The 23,975-nt window shown below is 39.7% G+C and overlaps 1 protein-coding gene across 2 annotated transcripts; it reads left to right on the top strand.

Moving 5' to 3' along the window:
* Positions 1 to 13: 13 nt before the first annotated feature.
* Positions 14 to 19,624, top strand: LOC146361641 (NLR family CARD domain-containing protein 3-like). Of its 2 annotated transcripts, XM_084921423.1 has the most exons (11): positions 14 to 620; positions 5,293 to 5,328; positions 6,043 to 6,180; positions 6,265 to 6,384; positions 8,965 to 9,043; positions 10,274 to 10,502; positions 10,617 to 12,423; positions 13,369 to 13,542; positions 17,744 to 17,917; positions 18,316 to 18,362; positions 18,532 to 19,624. In XM_084921423.1, the coding sequence occupies exons 3-11, from the start codon at positions 6,092 to 6,094 to the stop codon at positions 19,110 to 19,112; spliced, it is 3,300 nt and encodes a 1,099-aa protein (XP_084777549.1). In that variant the 5' UTR covers positions 14 to 620; positions 5,293 to 5,328; positions 6,043 to 6,091; the 3' UTR covers positions 19,113 to 19,624. The 2 variants fall into 2 exon arrangements, with proteins under 2 accessions (XP_084777549.1, XP_084777550.1); XM_084921424.1 differs by lacking the exon at positions 5,293 to 5,328.
* The last annotated feature ends 4,351 nt before the right edge of the window (positions 19,625 to 23,975 follow it).

The raw sequence follows: 23,975 nt of genomic DNA, 5'->3' as shown, positions 1-23,975 counted from the left end.
TACACATCTGTATGTTTCAGCTTTGTCCTTCAGTCACAACATGGTTCATCTTCATCTTAACATCCTGCTAGCTTCTATCATGGTTAAAGCTAATGAATTTCATCACAGGATTCATATGAACACCAGTTGAACTTTGTACTAACAACATTTTCAATAATAGAGTTTGGATAAAGCTCAGGTGTTGATGCTGCTCACCGGTTGGATTGTTTGTTTCAGCTCTGCTCCCAGTCTTTACTGCATAGATGAAGATAGAAGGTGTGACTGGATCTATAGACAGAAAGACAGAGAAATATGCAGAATATTTGATGCTTTGCAGTAGAAATGTTCATATTTTAAATACAACAGAGCTGATCTGGGATGTTCAAACCTGCAGATACAACAAGGCTTCATGTCTTCACATGTCAGCATGTGAGTTTTACTCTGACATAGACTCAGTCTGAGCAGCCAGACGACATATTTTTAAAGTTCACACATCAATACACACAGAGCTGAGCCCCTCCCACCTGTCCTGCTCCAGGTGGAGTCCCGCCTCTTTCCAGCAAGCAGCTCACCTGTGTGTCTGTGTTTAGTGTCCAAGTGTGGAGTGGAGCTTGTTGTTCGTGTGTGTGTTTGAAGAAACTGTAAGTTTTCTTTGTTTCCTCCTATAACAGTTTGTCTTTATGAACTTTACTATTTGTTTCTGCTCTCTAGTGTTTGGACCAGATGTTCAGCTCTTATTTCAGGACAAACTTTGGATCACTCTTGTGTTTGAAGACTAATCCACATCATTTTAGATAATAATGATTGACTGGAATCCACACTGGTTATCCGTCAGTAACTCTGCACTGAAACATTTGTTACTTTGATAAACAGTATATATATCGATCTGTATGAAACTTTAGACACTGATCAGTAATCTGATGGAACATTGTTTTTCCCTTTAACTGGGAACAGTCAGATAAAATCATTTTGTTCTTAAGAAGTCGACCTTCAGGTCTTACTAAAGCGATGTTGAGAAAACAAGAAACAAAGCAGCTCAGTTCAGGATCACTGCAAAGAATGTCAGAATAAAAAAATATATTCTCACAAAATCACCAACATCTACAGCATGTTTTAAACCCTGGAGGCTGTGACTTACATCATGGATAATGTGCAGAATAGATTATGAACTTGGCCACTTTTCCATGTCTATGTCTTGATGTCATGTTCACTTGTTCTTAATAAGTGGATTTGGAGTTTTCTTTTTTCGCATTTGAAGGTTTTAATCATTAATAGTTGGTCAGAGTGTGGTCACTTGTGTTTCTCTCTATTTTGAGGTCCCAAGTCTATGGATTTCTTTTTAACACTTTTTGCTACTTTTGAACTGTTTCCAGTCTCAATGAAGGCTCGCATTAAGTTAAGTGAATCACGTCTTTACTGTCGGAGTAAAGTCTCAAACGCATTTATACCTCTCTCTCCATAAATGAAGAACGTGTAAGACGTAAAGTGCAGAACCTAACTGTGATACTTTTGAAAAAGTCTCATGAAACCAGAGGCTCCCTGAATCTTTGCACCCTCGGTTGGTGCTCTGTGGGAAACTTAATTCTGTAAAAAGACTGTTTTAGAGCAGCTATACTCATGTAAAGGTTAACATCTCCACACAAGATACAACATGAATCAGTACTAGTTATCTGATGTCAGAGTCCTTATATACCAGGCACTCAGTGAACTCAGTTTATTCAAATTCAGTTAAGGATGTGAAGATCTAAACCACTTTAGCAAAGACTACACAGTTGTGTCCAGAAGACCAGGTCTGAGTCTGTCTCAGACCTTGTTGTCAGCAGAGCTGAGGAACTACAGAGCATGAACAGTCTGATCCAGACTGTTCATGCTTTCCTTTGACAGTGACTCAGGATAATTCATGAAAACAGAAGAATGGATTTAAATGTAGACGGAACAGACTAGAATGATGCTTTAATAAATTGGGTAACGTTCAAACACAGACAAACACATACTGTGACACACTCAAACATGAGGAAAAGTTCAGTTAAACAGTCAAGCAGTTCCTCTACTGATAGCTGATGATTGACAAGTCACAGAAACTTGTCAAGCTGGTAGAACAGAACAGGAAGTGATACATTTCTTATTTACTTTAAATAAAAAAAAATCTGATGAATAATGTGGATTAATGAGTAAATAAACTCCTGATGTATGTTAATGTTTTTACAGCTCTGTTAAATAGCCTGTTGTTACTGCTCATGCATCCTAAAGATCAGATGTGCCGCAAACTGAAACTATGGTGCATGCAGTTACCTGTTTTTCTAGTTTAAATTTTATCACACAAAGCATTTTTGTTTCTCACGAATATGATGGAAGACAGAGGAGGGAACTAATGCTGCTTCTCACCTGACTGTTTTCCTGTTATAAACATTATAGGGATATTATACAAATTGCTTTAGTTTAGAATATAGTTTTTCAAACATTTCTTTATGCCTATGTCCCTGAATTAATTTGATAATCATGTGAAGAACTTGTTGTCTACACATGAATTATGGTCTATTAATAAAGTCGAGACTATTAATTCTGATGTTATTATAGGCGATCTGTCAGCTTTCTGTTCAGCTTCCTTCGCTCACCCAAACACAGCAGATGGCGGCGCTCCCTGAGCCAGGCTCTGCTGGAGGTTTCTTCCTGTAAAAAGGGAGTTTTCCCTTCCCCCTTTTACCAAAGCGCTTGCTCATATGATTGATTGAGTTTTTTGGGGTTTGTATTACTGTAGCTGTCTTTACCTTACTATAGAAACAACTTTTGGTGTGTTGTTTTGGTGCTATAGAAAAAAAATTGAATTGAAGTTGTCCTGTCAATATAGAAACAGTTTGTTCTCATAGTTCATACTGAAAGTAATATAAGTGTGAAAATCGAACAGGATTCGATTTAAAGCTAAACAAATGACTTTTAGCTCAGTGTTGCTAAACAGTGTATTTTAACCCAAACCATGATGATGAAATACAAATCACAGAAACTCTGTCTGCTTTCTTCTGGTGTGTTCAGAGAGCAGGGAGGGTTCTCTGTTTGAGTTAGAATTAAGACTGTGTTGGTCAATCGCTCTAATCTTCTGTGCCGTTTAATAAAAAAACAACAACGACAGGATATAATAAAATCATTTCTCACATAATTGACTCCTCTGCTCAGCAGTATCAGAGCTCTTGTTTTCTACTTTCTTGGCTTCCCGTCATGAAGCAACTGCCATTTTGTTTTTTTCTTCCATATCTGTCTGTTCTCCATTTTAGAGAATGTAAAGCTGCTGAACCTGTTTTCATGTTAGTGTCTGTAGCATCCTTTGAAACAGCATTTCTACAGTGTAGCACTGAACTGGTTCACTAAACAGGTTCAGAGGAATGACTGGAATATTTCCCAAACAGAGAGAGCCTGATGAGATTTTTATACCCAGTGTACACTGTTTCTACTTTTAAATATACTATTTTTTGTGCTTTTTAATTACACAAGATAAAATCTTTTGTTTCTTGGATTCCAATAAATTTTACTGAATCTTCCATTTGCAAAATAAAACCAATAAAGGCTCAACTAGAGCTTAAAGCCAGTGACAATAAATAGGTTTCAAATAGTTATTAAGTTGCTGTCAGATTAGGGAGCTCTAATGTGAAAGGGCAAGTTAAATATTAGGAACCACCATCGAAGAGACTCACCTCTGCTTTTGAGCTCAGATCTATAAATGTCTAAAATTAGTTGGTTCATAGACTTCAGGGTCATGTTAAGACTGGCACGCTGTAAACGTTCGGTTAGGTACAGTGGCACCATACCATCTGCACAGACAGCATGCTAACACAAAGCTAGCCAGGAACACAGAGTGATGTCAAACCTGAGTCTCTGGAGCACAGCAGCCAGAGCCTGAACTACAACTGATGAGCAGTCAAGCTGCAGCCTCCTTTTCTACCTGTTCATGTTTCTAAAGTAGAAACACTGTGGTGATTGCTTTGAAAATAGAGCTCATAGAGATCAAGAGAAAGTGATCTGTGTTGGTGTGTGGGGCTGTAGTCTGTAGGTTTATATTGTTTAATTGTGAGACAGTTTCAGGTCATTTATGGAGACGTGAAAATAGTGTAACAAGTACAGGAGCAAAATACTCCACCGAGTGGTTAGGTAACATTTTGCGTTACTTTACAGAAAAATAGCCAGCAATATGTAAGACATTACTTTCTTTTTGAGTAACCACCCTAACATATCATGTGAACTTTATTCTGACTCAGAGTCAGTCTGAGCAGTCAGACAGCATATTTTAGGAGTGAACACAAAGGTGTGGCCTACACACACACACACACACACACACACACACACACACACACACACACACACACTGAGAGACAAGAACCCGCAGTTAAATGGTTCAGGGTAGACACACTGGTCCACGGTGTCTCTTACACGCTTTGCCTTAATATGGGATTGGAAAGTGAATCCTTCTCTAAAGCTTGATGCTCGTGTCAACACTGTGGTAAACAAGTTGAAAGAACAATCAAGCCTCTTATAAACGCATCCTTGAAATAATAATACATTCTTTTGTTACTTCATGTCTCGATTAGTTTTCTTTTTATCAGAATCAGCGAGGGCTCTGTTGCTCGTCTACAGTTGATGCAAAACACTGCTGCTTGATTTTTATCTGGTGCAAGTGAAGAGCGCCTGAGTTCAGTGTCAGCTTACCGTTAACGACTTTGCTTGTTTGTGAATATATTTTAAAATCATTTTTGTTGGCCTTTAAGTCTCTTAATGGTTGTCCCTATTTTATCTGTGTGAGCTGCAGCACCTTTATGTCCCACCTTGTACTCCCAGGTCAGCAGACCAGATCTTTTTACTTGATTCAAAGACACAATGTAAACTGAGAGAGATTTCACAGCTGTGGCGCAAAAATCATGGAATGATTTGCCGTTGATGTCCGGCTCCTTCAATCCCTGTTTTGTAGATCTTGTTTTTTTTTAAATCACGCTTTTACTCCCCACCTTTAACTCAGTGTGAGATGTTGACTGTAATCTTAAGTTACTTTTTATTTAGCCTTTTATTGTTCAAATTCTTTAACTCTGTATCTTTACACTCTGGTTTTTATGTTATTGTACAGCATTGTTGCTGTTTTTAAATGCTCTATAAATAAAGTGGTATTCCAAACTTACAAACACAAAGTGTGTGGAACAAGAACAACACACACACACGTACACAAGTTAAGAAAGGATCCTGTTTCTCTTGCTTCATTCTTTAAATCATTATAGATTATTGACTGGAATCAAAAAGTTTGATGAACAGCTCATGTTTGATTTCTTCACACAGCTGGACCAACGAGGCCGAGTGTGTCTGCTATTTTCTGTAAGTGTGTGATCAGAGTCTGGGAATCATACTAAACACACTGAATGAGCTCGACTGGAGAGACTCTGAGCCTTTATATTTACAGGGACAGCAGGAGATAGAGAGTGGACTTTTTGAATGATTATTCCTTACAAATGTATCTTAGATAAAGATCAAACGTGTCGGCTTCTGATTAAAAATACTACGCCACAAACTGTTGGCTCTGTTCCAACAGGAACCAGCATTAGAAAACACATAAGGTTAGTATAGTTCACTGAAACTAAACTCAAAAGTAAAATTAGATCTGAGAAAACATTTTTAACTAACTAAAATTATAATAAAAAGTAAACTTAAAAAGATTACAACTAAATAAACTAACTGAAATTAAATTATTGGGGTAATATTCTTCGTTTTAGGTTTTTTAGTTTGTTAAAAATCAATATTTGCCTTATGAGGCTTTAATAGACATATTTACTTAGACTTTGGATGGCTCCATGACTGAGAGTCACTGCTTTCAAAAGGTTCTGTTTTTATTATAAAATCTGTACTGATTTTCCTGAGTCTAGCCTCTGACATACACAATAAATCTGCCTTCTCCACCTTCCTTTGGTTTGCTGTCCACATTAATCCTGAACTCACAGTGACAAAATATCATGTGTTATTTTTCTCATTACCAGTAAATCAAAGGAGAATTTTAGTTGATGTGCACATGAATGGTTTGTGTTTCCTCTGCAGGTGAAGGTAGAAAGTGTGCATGAGCTGATGTGGATGTGAATTCAGCAGCATGGATCAGTGTGAGGACAGAGAGGAGGGAGTCCCTCCCTCTAAAACCACTCTGTGTGGGGAACATGAGAGCCAGACCAAACCTCAGAGGTGAGATGACCATCTCTAACTGTCCATGACTCTTCTCCATGTCACAGCTCAGCACTCACATCACTGCTCCATCATTATTCACAGGAAGAAACGAGGAACTAAACAGAAACATGAACCTGGACCCAGCTGTGTGTCCTTACAGAGTGACCGGTCAAAGGATTTTTATATTAAGTTTAAAGCAGACCACTGTTCTTCTGCAGAGAGGTAATGTGAGGCTGAGTGTATATTTTGTCCAATCACTGATCAATAGTGAGATGCACTTCCTTTTTTTTTTTCATTTTAAAGAAATAAATAAAGCAGCAAACTATTTCTCCAGCCTAAATGATGGTCTTCTAAGTTTGTGACACACCATTTCCTCTACAGCTTATGAGTTATCTGCTTTAGGCTATGTGTTTGAGAATTATACCACAGAGTCAAGTACTTCTGATTTGAGGCTCTATTTTTCACAGGAGCTACAGTATCCAGTGTCATACATTGTAAGGAGGCAAAATCATTATCAAGATAATCGACCTCTGTTGGAGTAGCGTTCAAGTAGCTTCTCTGCTCTGTGTTGGTACAGGGCACTGAAGAAGATGACAGTGGGTTGATTATATTCTTAAACTCAGTTACAGCACTTTCAGAAAGACACATTCTGTGATGAAGTCTATTCCCTGCTGCTGTGTAATCAGTTATTGTAAGTGTAAATGTTATCAGGAAATGATCAGACAAGAGAGGGTTGTTAAAGATTTATTTAAGTTAACCCATTCATCCGGATGCAACCAGGTCTCTGTAAGGCTGAATGAAACTAATATCTTCATATCTTCTATATTCAATCATATACTAACAGGGACTCAAAAGATTATTAAACCTAATAATACACATTTAACTGTTTTACTCAGTTGCGGATACTCTTGTTTTTTGTTGTTGTTGTTGTTTTTACTGTATATATGCTTAATAGTATTTGGATGACTTGGACTCCTCCCAGAGCATCAGCAAACCATCTTTGAGCATGGGGTTTGGGGGAGATGACAGGAGGAGAGAAGGGGCATAGAAACATACAAGACTGTACTCTGGTTCCTGCTCTCAGTTTTATGTCATCACGTTTCATAATAATCTGTAAAGCCCTCGTCATTTTCTGGACATCACTCAGACAGACACTAGTTTCAAGAGAACATGTCACCACTGGTCTGACTGGGAAGGGACCCAACCTTGTTGTTAGATATTACTTTTGAAGACCTCAGATTGACAGTTTAATTGCAGTTTTGCCAAATCTATGTTTATCCTTAGGCATCAGTTTAACATTAAGTGTTTCCTGCTCTGAGCCCAAGAATACATTTGGCTGTGGTCGCTGCAGCCTCATATTCCTAAGAATGGTTAATAGAATAGTTGGTGGTGTACTGCAGGCTTCTGTTTAGGGCTATCCTTCCACCTCAGAGTCACCTAGGTGGTCTGATTCCCCTGCTGTTTGAGATATTTTGCTGATGGACAGCTAAAAGTCACATTTATAATAACAGAGAGACTTGTGAGGTGTGTTTTAGGACTGACAGATACATTTATGGTGCAGTTGTCAGATCTCTTTGCATTTTAACTTTATCTTTGATGTATCTACTTTCAAGATACTGTGTATAAATGCACCAAAACTAGATATGTCAGAGATCATCTGCATACTAAATGTTTGAGATCCTGAAATATGACCACACCAGACATTTAACAAATAAATCATTACTGCAGTGCTTAACTATAAATTTCAACATTCGTGTTTTATATGACACATCTTAAAAACATGCCTAATTTAGATTTCCATGCACTCACAATGTTATTAGTTAAACTTAAAAAGATAACACTCACATTGGTCAAGATATCCAGGAGCAGGTCTAGAAAAATTTTGTTAGGGTGGCAAGGAAATCAAATAAGGTTGCAAACACATGTACAGATATTACATTCTGTAATATGCATTATATATTGTTAAAATACATCAAATGAAATAAGTATACATGTTTCATATAATCATAGTCTATAACTTTTTTATTTTCTTTAGCCCACATAATTAAACATTTCAGTTACATAAAACATGTTAAATTTTTATTTTATGCACTCTGTGGTCTATAAATAAGTATGAAGCCCAATAAGTATAACATCCAGAAAGCTACACATCATTCATTAACAAATACACATCTAACTTAGGTTTCACACTCTTTCTTTGATTTGAAAGAATGAAATTGTTACATGTTTACATTTACACAAAATGTCAGAAATCTGCACTCTTCATACACAAATGTTCAGCCAAAAATTGAAAACTAATTTTTCATGATTGATTATAACTTGTTATTTTTGACTACTTTTGATTTTAGGATAAGGAGGCACTCACACAAGCTCCCACTACCCACTAGCTTGTAGTTTTTGTTGTTTTTTGTTTTGTTTTGTTTATTTAATTAATTTTCAGATGTTCATAAAGAAAAGCTGGTTACATCAATTCATCCCTTATGTTCCAATACAGCCACCAGGCTGTGCTAGCTTTGGGGAGGAAGGAGTCACTGAGTTTAATAAAAGCAGAGGAGTTGGGCTCTGTGCGCTTTTTGTGCTTACACAACAATTAGTGTAGCAACAGCAAGACTATTATCCAACTTTGGTCATGATTTGAAAGCACTTTAAGTGCTCAGTTAGTGCTCATCCCTAGACTAGGAGTCAGACAGGGTATCATCAGAGCTCTGGGTGTTTTATTTTTCTTGAAAAATCCAGAGGACTAGCAACATTTTAGGTTTTAATGTTTTGTTGTATTATTTTGACTCTTTGATTCCTCCACAGAGTGGACCAAGAGAGCTCAGAGGTTCCCAGTGGTCAGTCTGCCCAGCAGCATCAAACACAGCTGGACTCCATATTTATGGTGTGTACATGTACAACAACTACTTTTACATCTGTTCTGTTCGGTTGTCTCCATGCTGGGCACCTGGGTTCTGATTTAGAACATAAAGGTTTTTTTTTGAACAGAACGTTAATGGTCAGAATGGTATGTTGTAAGGCTAGCTTTAAAGACAGGGAGAGAATTAATGTTGTGAATGTGCTGTGGTAGTGTGTCCTAAAGATGAGTGGCCACTGAGCTAAAAGCTCCAAAGCCCATCATGGTTTGGTGAGTAGATGGTAAAATAACAGTAGCAAAGGAGGAGGATCTAAGTGTAGAGGAAGGTGTGAGAATATGCAGAACACAAGAGATGTTGAAGGGGGATTTTTTTGAGGGACTTGAAAGTAAAAAGCAGAATCTTAAAATGAATGAGATATTTTACAGAAACCCAGATGTTGAAGGACAGCAAGAATTTGTTCTATGGAAAGCATTGTGGCAATGACACAAGCACTTGCATTTTGCACAAGCTGAAGTCTTTGGAGAAGTTTCTGTGGTAAAGGAACAACACTGACAACTCTGCCAGCTTGTAATCTGAGAGTTTTCAACTGCACATACTAATTATGATCTGAGAGATACAATGTAAACCATTCATGGGAGTTGCAAACAGATCACTGTATCACAGACAGAGCCCAGATCAAGGAGTACAAGTATGGCTAACACCCAGAGTAAGCCACCATTAGAAAATATTTTGTGATTTTGACCAGGGCTGTCTCTGTACTGTGAAGTGGCCTAAAAATCCAGACTGAAATCATTCAAATAGATCAATAGATAGGAGAAAATCTGTACAGCAACAGAGTTTTCTAGAATTTTTGAAAGAAAATAAATTACCATTTGGATGGAGCTGGAATTATTACTATTTTAAGAGGTAGAGGGGAAAATATGCATGTTAGGGAAACGTGAATACTCTCAATTATTAAAGAGAAAGGGGAATGAACAGTGTTTAACCGTGTAGGAAGTAGGTCAAGGTGCCAGGTAGAATCAAGATCCTCAGCTGCAGCCACCTCAAAGCAGCATTGTGAAGCTTCCTGGCACATGTAAACCTTTATCCAACAGGGCTTGAAATTTCTTGGGGGATTGTGTTTATTGCACATAATTAAACTGGTTCTATTAACGCTAACTTTTCTTATAACCTTTCTTTCTCGCTTCTTTTTCTTCACCCCGCAACTGGTTGAGGTTTTGGGGCTACTGGGTCATTCATAAAGTATTATTTTCCAGATGCTTGAGGACAAAATCATCTCTTTTGTGAAGAACGAGCTGAAGAGGATTCATAGAGATCTCAGGCTAGAGGGCCTAGAAAGCTGCTCACCTGACCGATGTGAGGATGAGTTATTAGAGGGTGAGGATGAAGAGCAGAGTAACAGCAGCAGAGAAGCATTTGTGACGATCACAGTCGACTTCCTGAAGAGAATGAAGCAGAAGGAGTTGGCTGAGTGCCTGCAGAGCAGTGAGAATATTTCTCTAAATATTTATGCTGCTGGAGAAATATACAAAAATAAATTCAAAATGTGTACACTTAGAAATCCTTTATTGATGTATTTTCACTGGTTGGTTCTTTTAGGAACCACAACGAGAAACTTCCAATGGTGTCAGCCCATACTTAAATCTAAGCTGAAGGAGAAGTTCCAGTGTGTGTTTGAGGTGATTGCTAAAGCAGGAAACTCAACCCTTCTGAATCAGATCTACACAGAGCTCTACATCACAGAGGGAGGGACTGCAGAGGTCAATGATGAACATGAGGTCAGAAAGATTGAAACAGCATTCAGGAAACAAGACAGACCAGAAACAACAATAAGAAACAAAGACATCTTTAAAGCCTCACCAGGAAGAGATGAACCAATCAGAACAGTGCTGACAAATGGAGTGGCTGGCATTGGGAAAACAGTCTTAACACAGAAATACACCCTCGACTGGGCTGAAGATAACGCCAACCAGGACATCCAGTTCATATTTCCATTCACTTTCAGAGAGCTGAATGTGCTGAAGGAGGAAAAGTTCAGCTTGGTGGAACTTGTTCATCACTTTTTTACTGAAACCAAAGAAGCAGGAATCTGCAGCTTTGAAGACTTCCAGGTTGTGTTCATCTTTGATGGACTGGATGAGTGTCGACTTCCTCTGAACTTCCACAAAACTACAATCCTAACTGACCCTAGAAAGTCCACTTCAGTGGATGTGCTGCTGGTAAACCTTATCAGGGGGTACCTGCTTCCCTCTGCTCACCTCTGGATAACCACACGACCTGCAGCAGCCAATCTGATTCCCCCTGACTGTGTTGACATGGTGACAGAGGTCAGAGGATTCACTGACCCACAGAAGGAGGAGTACTTCAGGAAGAGATTCAGAGATAGGGAGCAGGCCAGCAGGATCATCTCCCACATCAAGACATCACGAAGTCTCCACATCATGTGCCACATCCCAGTCTTCTGCTGGATCACTGCTACAGTTCTGGAGGATGTGCTGAAAACCAGAGAGGGAGGACAGCTGCCTAAGACCCCGACTGAGATGTACATCAACTTCCTGGTGGTTCAGGCCAAAGTGAAGAAGGTCAAGTATGATGAAGGAGCTGAAACAGATCCACACTGGAGTCCAGAGAACAGAAAGATGATTGATTCTCTGGGAAAACTGGCTTTCGATCAGCTGCAGAAAGGAAACCTGATCTTCTATGAATCGGACCTGACAGAGTGTGGCATTGATATCAGAGCAGCCTCAGTGTACTCAGGAGTGTTCACACAGATCTTTAAAGAGGAGAGAGGACTGTACAAGGACAAGGTGTACTGCTTCATCCATCTGAGTGTTCAGGAGTTTCTGGCTGCTCTTCATGTCCACATGACCTTCATCAACTCTGGAATCAATCTAATTGAAGAACAAGAAATGACACCCCAGAAGTCAGAAATCAGACAATCTGGAGAGAAACATTTCTACCAGAGCGCTGTGGACAAGGCCTTACAGAGTCCAAATGGACACCTGGACTTGTTCCTCCGCTTCCTCCTGGGTCTTTCATTGCAGACCAATCAGACTCTCCTACGAGGCCTCCTGACAAAGAGAGGACGTAGCTCACAGACCAATAAGGAAACAGTCCAGTACATCAAGAAGAAGCTCAGTGAGAATTTGTCTGCAGAGAAAAGCATCAATCTGTTCCACTGTCTGAATGAACTGAATGATTGTTCTCTAGTGGAGGAGATCCAACAGTCCCTGAGTTCAGGAAGTCTCTCGACAGATAAACTGTCTCCTGCTCAGTGGTCAGCTCTGGTCTTTATCTTACTGTCCTCAGGAAAAGAAATGGATGTATTTGACCTAAAGAAATACTCTGCTTCAGAGGAGGCTCTTCTGAGGCTGCTGCCAGTGGTCAAAGCTTCCAACAAAGCCCTGTAAGTAAACATAACACCCAGTACCATCCAGACCCATATAATGGACCCACAGCTTTTCTTTAACTCCTCAAAAATATGAATGAATACAAATGCAAAAATCATGATTTTTATTTTATTCTTTTTGCCTATAAAAAGCACATGGGACCATCAAATGTTCTGCTCCTGTAACATTCTCTCATCAGTTTTCAGTCTGATCCTGTCAACTAAATTCTTTCCTTCATTACACAGACAGTTGTAACTTTGTTCTTTGTATGTTATGATTAGCCTTGCTGGTATACTACAGCATAATATGTATCATATGCCCTAGCTTTTGGTTTTCTGTTAAAGGTTCTAAGAACAGTTTTTACTGATTCTAAAAAAAAGTCTTTCTCCACACACTTAATATTGATTGAATTTTTCCCATTTTTTAAGAAGTTTTTTAATTAGTGTTTTTGGTGGAACATTGCCACTCAGAACTATCTGCACTAACAGCATAATTCAGCTGTCAACATCAAGTACCTCCAGGCTCGATTTTTTCAACATAACAACATTGACCTGATCCTTTCAGGTGTACACAACTCAGGTTGTTTACTCATAATCTTGTCTCCATGTCCAATGCATATAATTAAGTCAGCAAACTGTAACTACTGGAAGGCAGCTTGTCTCAAACAGAAGATAAATAAGGAGATGCAACAACGTTCAGTTTGTAGTAAAATTTACATTATTTTGAAACTGTATCTAGCAACAAAAGTCCCAGATATTCTAATTTATAAATTATGTTCACATGTGTAAGTGAGTATTGTTCTATCACTACAAGTACTAGCTCCTTACCTGTTTACAGAGCAAGCTCAAAGTTTTTTTTTTTTGCAGACTTTAATTTTAAGTTGTATTCTTATTTATGAAGTGCACATGCAAATGTTTGTGTTTTTTGTGGCAGCATGAATATAAGCCATTTCATTTGTTCAGATTGTCAGAATGTAACCTCTGCGAGAGAAGCTGTGAAGCTCTGTGCTCAGTTCTCAGCTCCCAGTCCTCTAGTCTAGAAGAACTTGACCTGAGTAACAATGACCTGCAAGATTCGGGAGCAAAGCTTCTGTCTGCTGGATTGAGGAGTCCAACTTGTACACTGAAAAGTCTCAGGTCAGGAATGTTTTTTGATGTAGTTTTTTTGTCAATATTGAAAAATTGTGTCATATTTGTGTTATTTTTTTGGACAAAGACAAATATTAGGGAATTCTAAATTGACCTTTTATTTTACATTTCTCTCTATATTACCATTTTATTTTTTCATTTTTCATTTTCCATTTAATCCAAAAAAATAACTGATAAGTATGAACCTGTGTGTATAACATATTTTTTAATGCAATAGTTGATTCAGAGATTTGGGATAGTTTGCATTCACATCATATCAATTTCCTTTGCTTATTAGCAGCTGTTTGATGCAGGAGTGCATCAAATTTACGTCAAACCTTTAACTTGATGACAATTCTAAAAGAGAAGTCAAACATGGGATATCACCAGAGAGTAAAAAAATCGGGACATGAAACAAAAGAAATATACAAGGAAGGTATACTATGATGCTACAGCAAAGGCCAAAGGGAAATATATAGAATGGTTTCTAGAAATTATAATTTTATTTTGTCTAATCAGTCAGAAATGTTTATTTAACCAACTCTTTCATCAACAAAACTTTCCAGCTTGATTCCGGTCTGTTTTGTAGGTTAATACACAGTATGTTTATAAACTGGAAGTTGGTTACTCATGTTACTCCTAAATTCCTGGTCAAATTGTCTATTTTGGGCTCACCATTCCTTTTGCCTTCTTTTAAACATAAATATCTAAACGTAAATATCTAATATGTAAATAGAAACCTAATTGTGGTTTAAGAAAAAAAATAAATTAATAAAACGACAATGGGAATTTTATCACTATACCACATTTAATTACATGTGAACTAGATATGCTTGACACAGAAGTTACAAACATGGCATCTCAAGGTTTACAACACCTTAAAGCAGAGAAAGCATCAAACATCTCATTTCATACTGTGACATACACCTGTTTTTTCAGAGCATCTGCAAATTAAATTCAAAATGTGTCACTAGCACTAAGATGTGTCACCAGCCCTTTCCTGTCAATGTCAAATATTCTGTCAGATATTAGTCCTGTGCTTCTTTTAACTCTCATGGTACTTTAAAATATGTAATAAATGTAGCTTGTTAGTAGCTGTTAAATTTTCCGTCCTTAGTGATATGCCCATCAAGGGCCCCCAAAAACAACAAAACAAAAATCAAACAAAACAAAACAAAAAAACATTGGTTATTGACAATTCTGTTTATAGAAATGTGACTCTAGACATTCCAAGTAACTGAGCCTTGTGCTATATTAACATGATAATAAAATAATATCAGTGGACGGGAATACAAATCTTAGAATAAAAAAAAATAGACTAATTACACTCAGCTTGAATCTGAAGAAAAACAAAGAAAATTAAAAATGCATATCCATTTCCTGTTGCCTACATTTTAGACAGTTACTAAATAGGAAATTGATGTTTGGTTGTAATACAGGCTGTGATCAGCTGACCTGCTGCTCTTTGTGGATGTACACAACTAAATTCAACCAGATGCCAGCAGATGTTTATTGAGTTGTCCTGGTTGATTTCCATCCTCTACACTGACAGTACACTGGTTATGCTGTCTTTATATTAGACTGTATAAAGTTGGTATGAAGGTGAGATTCAGTGAATTAATCTCAGCATCATCAGCTAAAATTCATATAAGTCTCTGCTACACTTGATATAAGCTAACTCTTACCATGAAACCACAGCCACTGTGCACCAGTCACACACTGTTCTTCACTTTAAATACATCACAGTACAGCAAACTAACCTGTTTATCCTGCACTAACCTGCAGAGGATTTCATTCAGCCTTTAAATAGCACAATTACCTTAGTTTGTTTTACAAACTGTCAGTGCGCCCCAGGGTGGCTGTGGCTACAATGTAGCTTGCCATCACCAGTGTGTGAATGGGTGGATGACTGGTTGCGTAAAGCGCTTTGGGGTACTTAGGGACTAGTAAAGCGCTATACAAATACAGGCCATTTTATTTATTTATTTTACACCATGTTTCACAATATGAAAATACATAAAGTCACACGTACAAACTCAATATCTGACTTAAAAACATGAAGACTTATATTTGAGCTTTAAATGAGCAGTTCTTACCTTTAAATCTAAGGCTGAAACGCTGCTTTTGAAATAACATTACAACTAAAAATAAGTCAATGCCTTCATGCATGCTCTTCTTCAGTAGGGCTAGCTAATCACTGAAGTGCAACAAACTCAACTCACAGACACCTGCAGTCATTCCAGTGCTGTGCCAAAAATAAACAAGCAAACAAAACAAAAGAACCCTGTCCTATACACGCCATCTTCTTTTTTGTCTCCTATCTCTTGCATCATCTGCATAAAATCACATAAAATGCACTTCTGTGCACCTTCTTCCATTCTTACACGTCACCCTATGTTTCTCCTTTTGCTTTTCTTGAAGTACATATTCAAATATTCAAAGTCATTTCCATTCCTTTGGAAAATTACACATAACCTGTCCTTCTGCATTTCTCAAAATTATCATTACCCAACACCTCCTCATCAACGCAGTTCACTTCACCTGTATGTTCACTAAAGTCTGCTCCAATAACCATTCTCTCCCTCTGGGAGGATTGGATTCCAATTTATCCAGCTTACTCCAGAATTTTGGTTTCTCTTCTTACTGAAATCCTAGCTTTGGGGCCTATGCATTAAGGTTCAGCATAACTGAAAACAGAAATGCTGTAGGTGACGTCTGACGCCAGAGAAAAAAACTGAATTAAACAAACAAACGTAGTGTGCATAGTGTAGTGTACGCTGTTAAGTGCCAGGAGGATCGCCATGATTTATACAAGAGGAAAACCAAACAACCTCTGGCAAAGCGGATGGCACAACACAGAAGAGCTAACTTGTCAGGCCAGGACTCTGCAGTCTATTTACACCTACAGGCCAGAAAGGACTGAAGGTCCAGATGAACAGAATTAACCTTTTGGGATTTACTTACCTGGATGATTGAGCATGCATCAAAACAATTTTTGAGGCTTAAATTATACCAAACAATTAATGGACAACTAACAACATTTGAAAAATAATTTCTAATACCCTGGAGGACAGCAAGGATAATTTGGAAGGTCTCCAATAATACATTTACTGGTGCTTCTACGCTATAGTCATGAAGAAGGCCCAGAGGTCATCTTCCCCAGCCAAGAACGAGACGTTTTCCAAGAGAAGGCACCTAGCAGGAACAACATGGCAGACCAGTAAAGACATCCTGGAATCTATTCCTAAGTAATTTTCCAGCAATAACGCAAGGTTGACCCTGGTTGAAATTCTACACAGGGAATTGGAATCCATGAGGGAATCTTTGGAATACAGCACACAAGTGGATCCACTCACTGCTGAAAACGCCTTGCTATGAGACTCGGTCAAGTCTCTAACTGAGAATGTCACTGAGCTGAGTAAAAAAACCAAAAAAAAAAAAAAAGAGACCATCATCGATCTCCAGGCCTGTAGCATGAGAGACAACCTGGTGTTTTCAGGCATTTCAGGCCTTCATTAAGACCCACCTAAGCTTCCAGAGGACATTGTGAAGAACATCTCTGAAAGAATCCATGGGTGCAAAGAGTGCATGCTATTGTGGCAAAATTTGAACATTTTAAGAGAAGGAACTAAAAGTAATGGACTTGAGCATAACTGGCCAGTTTCTTTGAAAGATCCACTACATATATTTCTCCTGCTCTTCCCTACAACATCTATCTTGCCTCAGTCATGTCAATTCATTAAGTCAGTCGTGTCATAGCAGATAAAACACCACCAGTCTTTGCTAAAGTTATTGATTACAGGGTTCTAGTTTTCTCTTTCATCCCTCCAGCTTGCCCCCTTTTCATGTTTTCCGGTTAAGTCACACACAACTTTCTTGGAAGATTAAGTGCTGTTTGTTACTTTTTTCACTCCTTCTTACCCCTACCCTCACCACACTTTCTTGCACCACATCCACATGTTTTTTTTCCTCTTTACTTGAATAGGAATTTAATTTCCTATTCAATTCCTAGTCATCACACACAGCATTCAACATTAATACACACACAACTATGGGCAAAGTAGGGATAAAGCCAATGACCAGCACATTTCTGCATCAGAGAATAAATGAGTGAGAGCAACAGCAACAGCAACAACAAAAAAACAATAACAAATAAAACAATACTTCTCTGCAGTCTTTACAGATGGCTTGTTGTTTTGTGTGTCTGCAGTCTTTCAGGCTGTCTGATCACAGAGGAAGGCTGTACTTCTCTGACCTCAGCTCTGAGCTGCAACCCTTCCCATCTGAGAGAGCTGGACTTGAGCTACAATCATCCAGGAGACTCAGGAATAAACCTACTTATGGCTGGACTGAAGGATCCATGCTGGAGACTGGACACCCTCAGGTATGGCGAGAATGCCTGATAGAGAAGGAAGAGCTGGAAACATATTCTGTGCTCTGCACGCACTTCCTGTTTGTTTCAGGAAGATGTGACATAAACAATCACATACATGAACATTGTTCATTTGCTTGTAACAGCAACTCTGGTAGCACATTATAACTTGACCTGCAGGTGTAAAGTAGCATAGATAGCATTAGCTGCTTACCTGCTGAAAGAGCATTTCAAATTAGCATTTGCTACTAACCAGAGCAGTTTGATCCACGTATGGATTGAAGTGTATTTGTGAAAATGTTGGACTGTTCCTTTATCAGTGTCTAAAAGTATGTGTATGAGAGTGATGTAATGTCCATGTGTGCATGCTGAAAGAGACTGTGCTGGTCTGACCCCCCTCCTCCTTTCAGGGTGGAGCCTGCTGGAGTCCAATGGTTGAGACCAGGTCTGAAGAAGTGTAAGTGTGTTTTTAATGTGATTTATGAAAACAAAGCAGCACACATTCAACCATCTTCAAACTGTCACATCACACATTTCTGATGTCAAGAGTCATCACCAAAGTGTCAATCAATGAACAGATGATGGCTCAATAACTGCAGCTGGATTGTGTTTGTTCTCTCCATCAGATTCCTGTCAACTCACAATCGACACAAACACAGTACACACAAACCTCAAACTGTCTGACAACAACAGGAAAGTAACAGGTGTGAAAGAGGTTCAGTCATATCCTGATCATCCAGACAGATTTGAAGTTTGGTCTCAGCTGTTGTGTAGAAATGGTCTGACTGGTCGCTGTTACTGGGAGGTCGAGTGCAAAGGACACGTTTATATATCAGTGAGTTACAGAAGAATCAGAAGGAAAGGAGACAGTTATGACTGCTTGTTTGGAAACAATGATCATTCCTGGAGTCTCATCTGCTCTGATGATGGGCCTTATTCCACCACTCACAATAAGATATCAGCCCCCATCTCCTCCTCCTCCCCCTCTGTCTCTAACAGAGTAGCAGTGTATGTGGACTGTCCTGCTGGCATTCTGTCCTTCTACAGAGTCTCCTCTGAAACTCTGATCCACCTCCACACCTTCAACACCACATTCACTGAAACTCTTTATCCTGGGTTTAGACTTTACTCTTACCCTCCTGGTGCCTCAGTGTGTCTGTGCTCAGTTGAGTGTAAAGAGTCTCATTTTGTTAGAGAAAAACTCTGACTGTTGAACAGATAGTTCAGTCTGTACATGTCTGTCTCTTTCACCCAGAAACACGTTTTCAGATTCATGGATTCAATCCATTCATGTTTTAAACTGTTCTAAATGATTCCTTGTAAATGTTTTCCTCTTCAGTCCTTTAAAGATGGAAACTACGATGATTCCAAGATCCACATGTTGTTTTTCTGTCTTTTTTCCACTTAAAGCGTCACAGTGAATATCAGTATGCTGTGTTTCTCTGAAGCTCGGATAACAACCAGCTCTTTTGTATTTTCAACAAGTCTGAGCTTATTAAAATGAATCCAAATGATTTTGCTTTCTTAATTTCGTTTTCTTTCCACATGGTCTTACAGTTTCACACATTTGTTTGAAGCTACACATTTAAAAATGCTCCAGCCATGTAAATTGAAAAAAATTGGCTTAATAGTTTTTTAAGGGATAACCATAAAATAATTGTGTTTGAGGTATCATAATGCATGTGATTCATCTAATAAATAGCAAGACTGTATATACCATTTGAAACTAGTCTTGTCTTTTTCACAGACACCTTTGAACATGAATATTGTGCAGTATGTTGGTAAAAGCATCGTTATAATATTCTTAGAAACATTTAAATATGTCTTTATAACATTCAATATGTCGTCTACCACTTCAGTTTGTATAAAACATTAGAACTGTCACAAAACTTAATGTTAAAGAACCTGGTGGAATTCTTGTAGTGTATTTTAGTCATAGTTTTGTGTCCATGATTCCTTTTACACTATTTGAATTCAAAGTTTTTACTGAAAGACAATGTCAAATCAGGTGAATTTTGAATGACAAGAGTTTCGTTCATTATTTTTGAAGTTAACCCTTTCAAATTTGATTTACCAGGAACAAATATTGAGAGTTAAGCAGTTAAATGCTAATATGAATGTTGGAGTGAGTTTGTTAAAAGTTGTTATTGTTGTGCTTAAAATTGCAAACCTTTTTTTAAACTGCATGATTAAAGATATTCTTCTGTTTTTATTCTCCTCCCCTAAATGTAGGATGGTGGGGGAGGCTATAGCTATAGTGTTCAACTACAGGCACATTCCATGACTCATTTGACTTATTTGGTAAGGAATGTTCACTTCCTGCCCTTTAGGGGCTCACCTTTGCTTGTATATGGTGAACCATTAAACCCACATAGCAAAGTTGGTATGGCCCGGATCTGGCCCACAAAATGTGCTTACACATGGCCCACATACCACAAAGAATGACGGCCCTTTGGTGGCCCAGATCTGGTTTGCCAAAGTGGCCCACACATGGGCCAGCACAGGGCCAGTTGCAGACACACTGGTGGTCCTGTGCTGGCCCATGTGTGGATTACCTCTGGCAAACCTGATGGGGCCGTCATTCTTTGCGGTATGTGGGCCATGTGTAAGTTGTGTGCAGCCACGGGCTAGTTGTAGACATACTGCTAGCCCTGTGCTGGCCAAGAACAGTTTCAGCTCTGGTCCCAGATGTCAGCCTAATGTGTACCTTAATCAAGTCATGTAATAACAACATGTGCCAGAACATAATAGTGCAAAAGTAATATGATAAAACACTTCAGACAGTGAATGGACTGATTCTTATACAGCGCTTTTCTAGTCTCCCGTATTATTCTATACAACATGCCACATACATCCAATCACACACTTTCTCTAAACTGAGTGCTTCCTAACTACATTCATACACGTTCACACTCTTGACATGCATCCCTGGAGGAGCCAGGGATCTAACTAATCTTCCAATCAGTAAGTGACCTGCTCTACCTCCTGAGCTACAGCCACCCGGTGGTAAACATGAGTAAACCCTCACTAGGTTTTAGATAAAGGGTACACTCACAAACCTGTCGAACCTGCATTTTAAACGTTGGCTACCATAGCAGTATAGTATTGCAACATGGTATTTGGGTCTTCTAACTAAAATAGGAAAATAGGAACATAAACAGTGGCATCATTGCCAGACCTGGCCCACATCTGGTTGACATACACCCTGCCATGACACCAGTCAGTCAAAAGTGCCAGCTTGATGCCGGATCTGAGCCAGACCGGTTTTCTATGAGCCTGGGCCACATAAACCAAACTACAATTGGGGCAGATGCGGCATGCCATCACATAAACAGTGCCATCTACGCCAGGCCTGGCCCATATCTGGATGACATACCACCTACCATGCCAGAAGTCAGCCAGCAGTGCCAGCTTGACACCAGATCTGGGAGAAAGTGTGTTTAAGCAAATAGTATTTCCACTCTCTGATTACATTTGTGAGGCTGTTTAAGCTGCTCAATAATTTAGGGTCATTTCTAAAGTCAAATCTAGAAGGAAAACACTGCTGTGTATGTTGTGATAAGCACACAGGTTTTCAGATGTTTTTTTCTTTTTGGCTTCGATTTCTGCCAGCCTTGAAAAAAAACACCCTCAGGGTTTGGATGAGTTTGGTTGACTTGAAGCTTTCTGTGAGTTTGTGTCATCAGGTTTGTTCTACACACTGTCAAACAAAGGTAGAAGCTGCCATGACTTTAGCTTTGATTGGGCTTTACAGTCACAGCTGCAATTGTGAGGCTGGCTGCAGTAATCACTCCCAGTCTGCAGTAGCAGTAAGAGAGTGTGCTGTGCGGATTGATGTGTGGCGAGCCATTTGCACTGACCCGTCACCATTATGTTTCCATACAGGAAGTAAATATGCAACAATCAATCACAGACTCCTTGCCTTCTTAGAAAAATACAATACGATGCAGAGTCACGGAGTTTGTTTTGGCCGACCTGTTGCAGCATGGTGATGCAGAAACTAGTTACACAATAATAATGATGACATTGCTTTCTTTGATATGTATGTCTGCTTGGAATAAATAGAAGCGTTAGCAGCAAAAACATTCATTCAGTAATTCCAAGGCCAAACCCAGATGACTCTAGCTGGTGAATATGGGAATCATGGCCCCTCCCCTCGCTGGAAGCAAAGGTAAGCCCCCTGTCCAAACGGCCACTTCCGAGAAATGTTTCCAAATGTGCACTTCAGAAGCTCGACACAGCGTGGAAGTGTCAGTGTGGAGTGTCCCATCCCTTTTGCGTATTTCCTTAGTCCTCAAAGTTGAATTTGGCTTTTTACTGCCCTCACGTGGTCACAGTGAGGAACTGCATGATATTAAACCAGTGACAGGTGCCTTCCTTAATAAAGAGCAGTTTCAACCAATATATATATTCCAACAAAGAGCAATAAGAATCATTAGTAACACTGGCTTCAATCGAGCATCTGACTCCCTCTTCATCAAATAAAAAATACATCAATTTAATGAGCTGATCAAGCTTCAAACAGTCTACAGGCCACTCAATCCTTATGCAGCCATTGCAAGAGCTTGGTCCGCATAGCTGGCAATAAGTCGGACCCATTGCTGGTGGATGATGGGCCACCCTTTGTCACCGATTCTGTTCATAATTTTTGTATAGACAGGATTTCTAGGCATAGCCGAATGGTGGAAGGCTTTCACTTGGGTGGTCTCAGAATCTCATCTCTGCTTTTCACAGATGATGTGGTTCTGTTGGCCTCCAGCTCGGTCTGGAATGGCAGCCGAGTGTGAAGCCGTGGGAATGAGAATCAGCACCTCCATGGTCATGGTCCTCAGCCGGAAAAGGGTGGAGTGCCCACTCTGGGACAGGGACGAGTTCCTGCCCCAATGGGAAGAGTTTAAGTATCTCAGGGTCTTGTTTATGGAGAAGGGAGTGGGAGATTGATCAGTCAGCAGTGAAGGTTGGGGAACGAGCCACGTTCCCCACCCTCTGATGATGATGTGTCACACCGAGAGGCAGCTTGTCATTGGAGTGGCCCTGCTGTTCTTCACCGGGCTAATGATTGCCCTGTTGTGTAGCCTTTTGGGAGATCCGCAGCTGGAGATGATGTCACAGCCCAGATGAGCCTGAGCAGCAGGAGACAGCGGCCTGCAGACCAAAGTGGTGGTAACAACAGTAAACAGATAATTGACAGTAGAATTTGCAGAATTTTATTTGTATGATGTGATAGAGTCTTATGACCGTGCTACTGCGTGGCAAAGCCACAATGTGTATATGTGTAATACCGGGCAAATATCACAGTATTGGATCCATAAGGGCAGCACGGTGGCATGGTGGTTAGCACTGTTGCCGCACGGTCTTTCTGTGTGGAGTTTGCATGTTCTCCCCGTGTTTGCGTGGGTTCCCTCCGGGTACTCCGGCTTCCTCCCACCGTCCAAAGACATGCAGCTTGTGGGGATAGGTTAATTGGATAATCCAAATTGCCACTAGGTGTGAATGTGCGAGTGAATGTGAGTGCGAATGGTTGTCTGTCCCTGTGTGTTAGCCCTGCGACAGACTGGCGACCTGTCCAGGGTGTACCCCGCCTCTCGCCCTATGACAGCTGGGATAGGCTCCAGCGCCCCCCGCGACCCTGAAAAGGATAAGCGGAAGCAAATGGATGGATGGATCCATAAGTCTGTGTCCGGCCTGGAGCGGGGTTCTTTGGAGCACAGGGCTGGGTGGTTGGACAGCAACCCCCAGGGTAGGTAGCCTCAATGCACAAGGGCAGGCGTATTTCTAACTGACCAGGGCTCAGGGAAGAGACGCAGCTACAGGGAAAGAAAACCCAAGTTTGAACAATAAAAATGCAACAAAATCTTGTTTTGACATAAGCTGCAGGAGCAGCGAATGGACATATTTCACCTTGGGTGTAGATGTTGGAGGTGCGGAGACACTGGGATTGTTAAGTGTGAAGTTTGGGATGCCCATGTCAAATGCGAAGGTAACTAAAAATGCAACCTCAGCCCATGCACCGGTGGAGCTGTGAGGACAATAGCTAGTTACTTATTTAAACATGAAGACGTGGTGTAAA

Source organism: Perissodus microlepis, chromosome 23 (assembly GCF_051167445.1).
Source record: "Perissodus microlepis isolate ML-2025 ecotype Zambia chromosome 23, ASM5116744v1, whole genome shotgun sequence".
Classification (NCBI taxonomy): domain Eukaryota; kingdom Metazoa; phylum Chordata; class Actinopteri; order Cichliformes; family Cichlidae; genus Perissodus; species Perissodus microlepis.
This window is presented reverse-complemented; position numbering and strand designations above follow the sequence as displayed.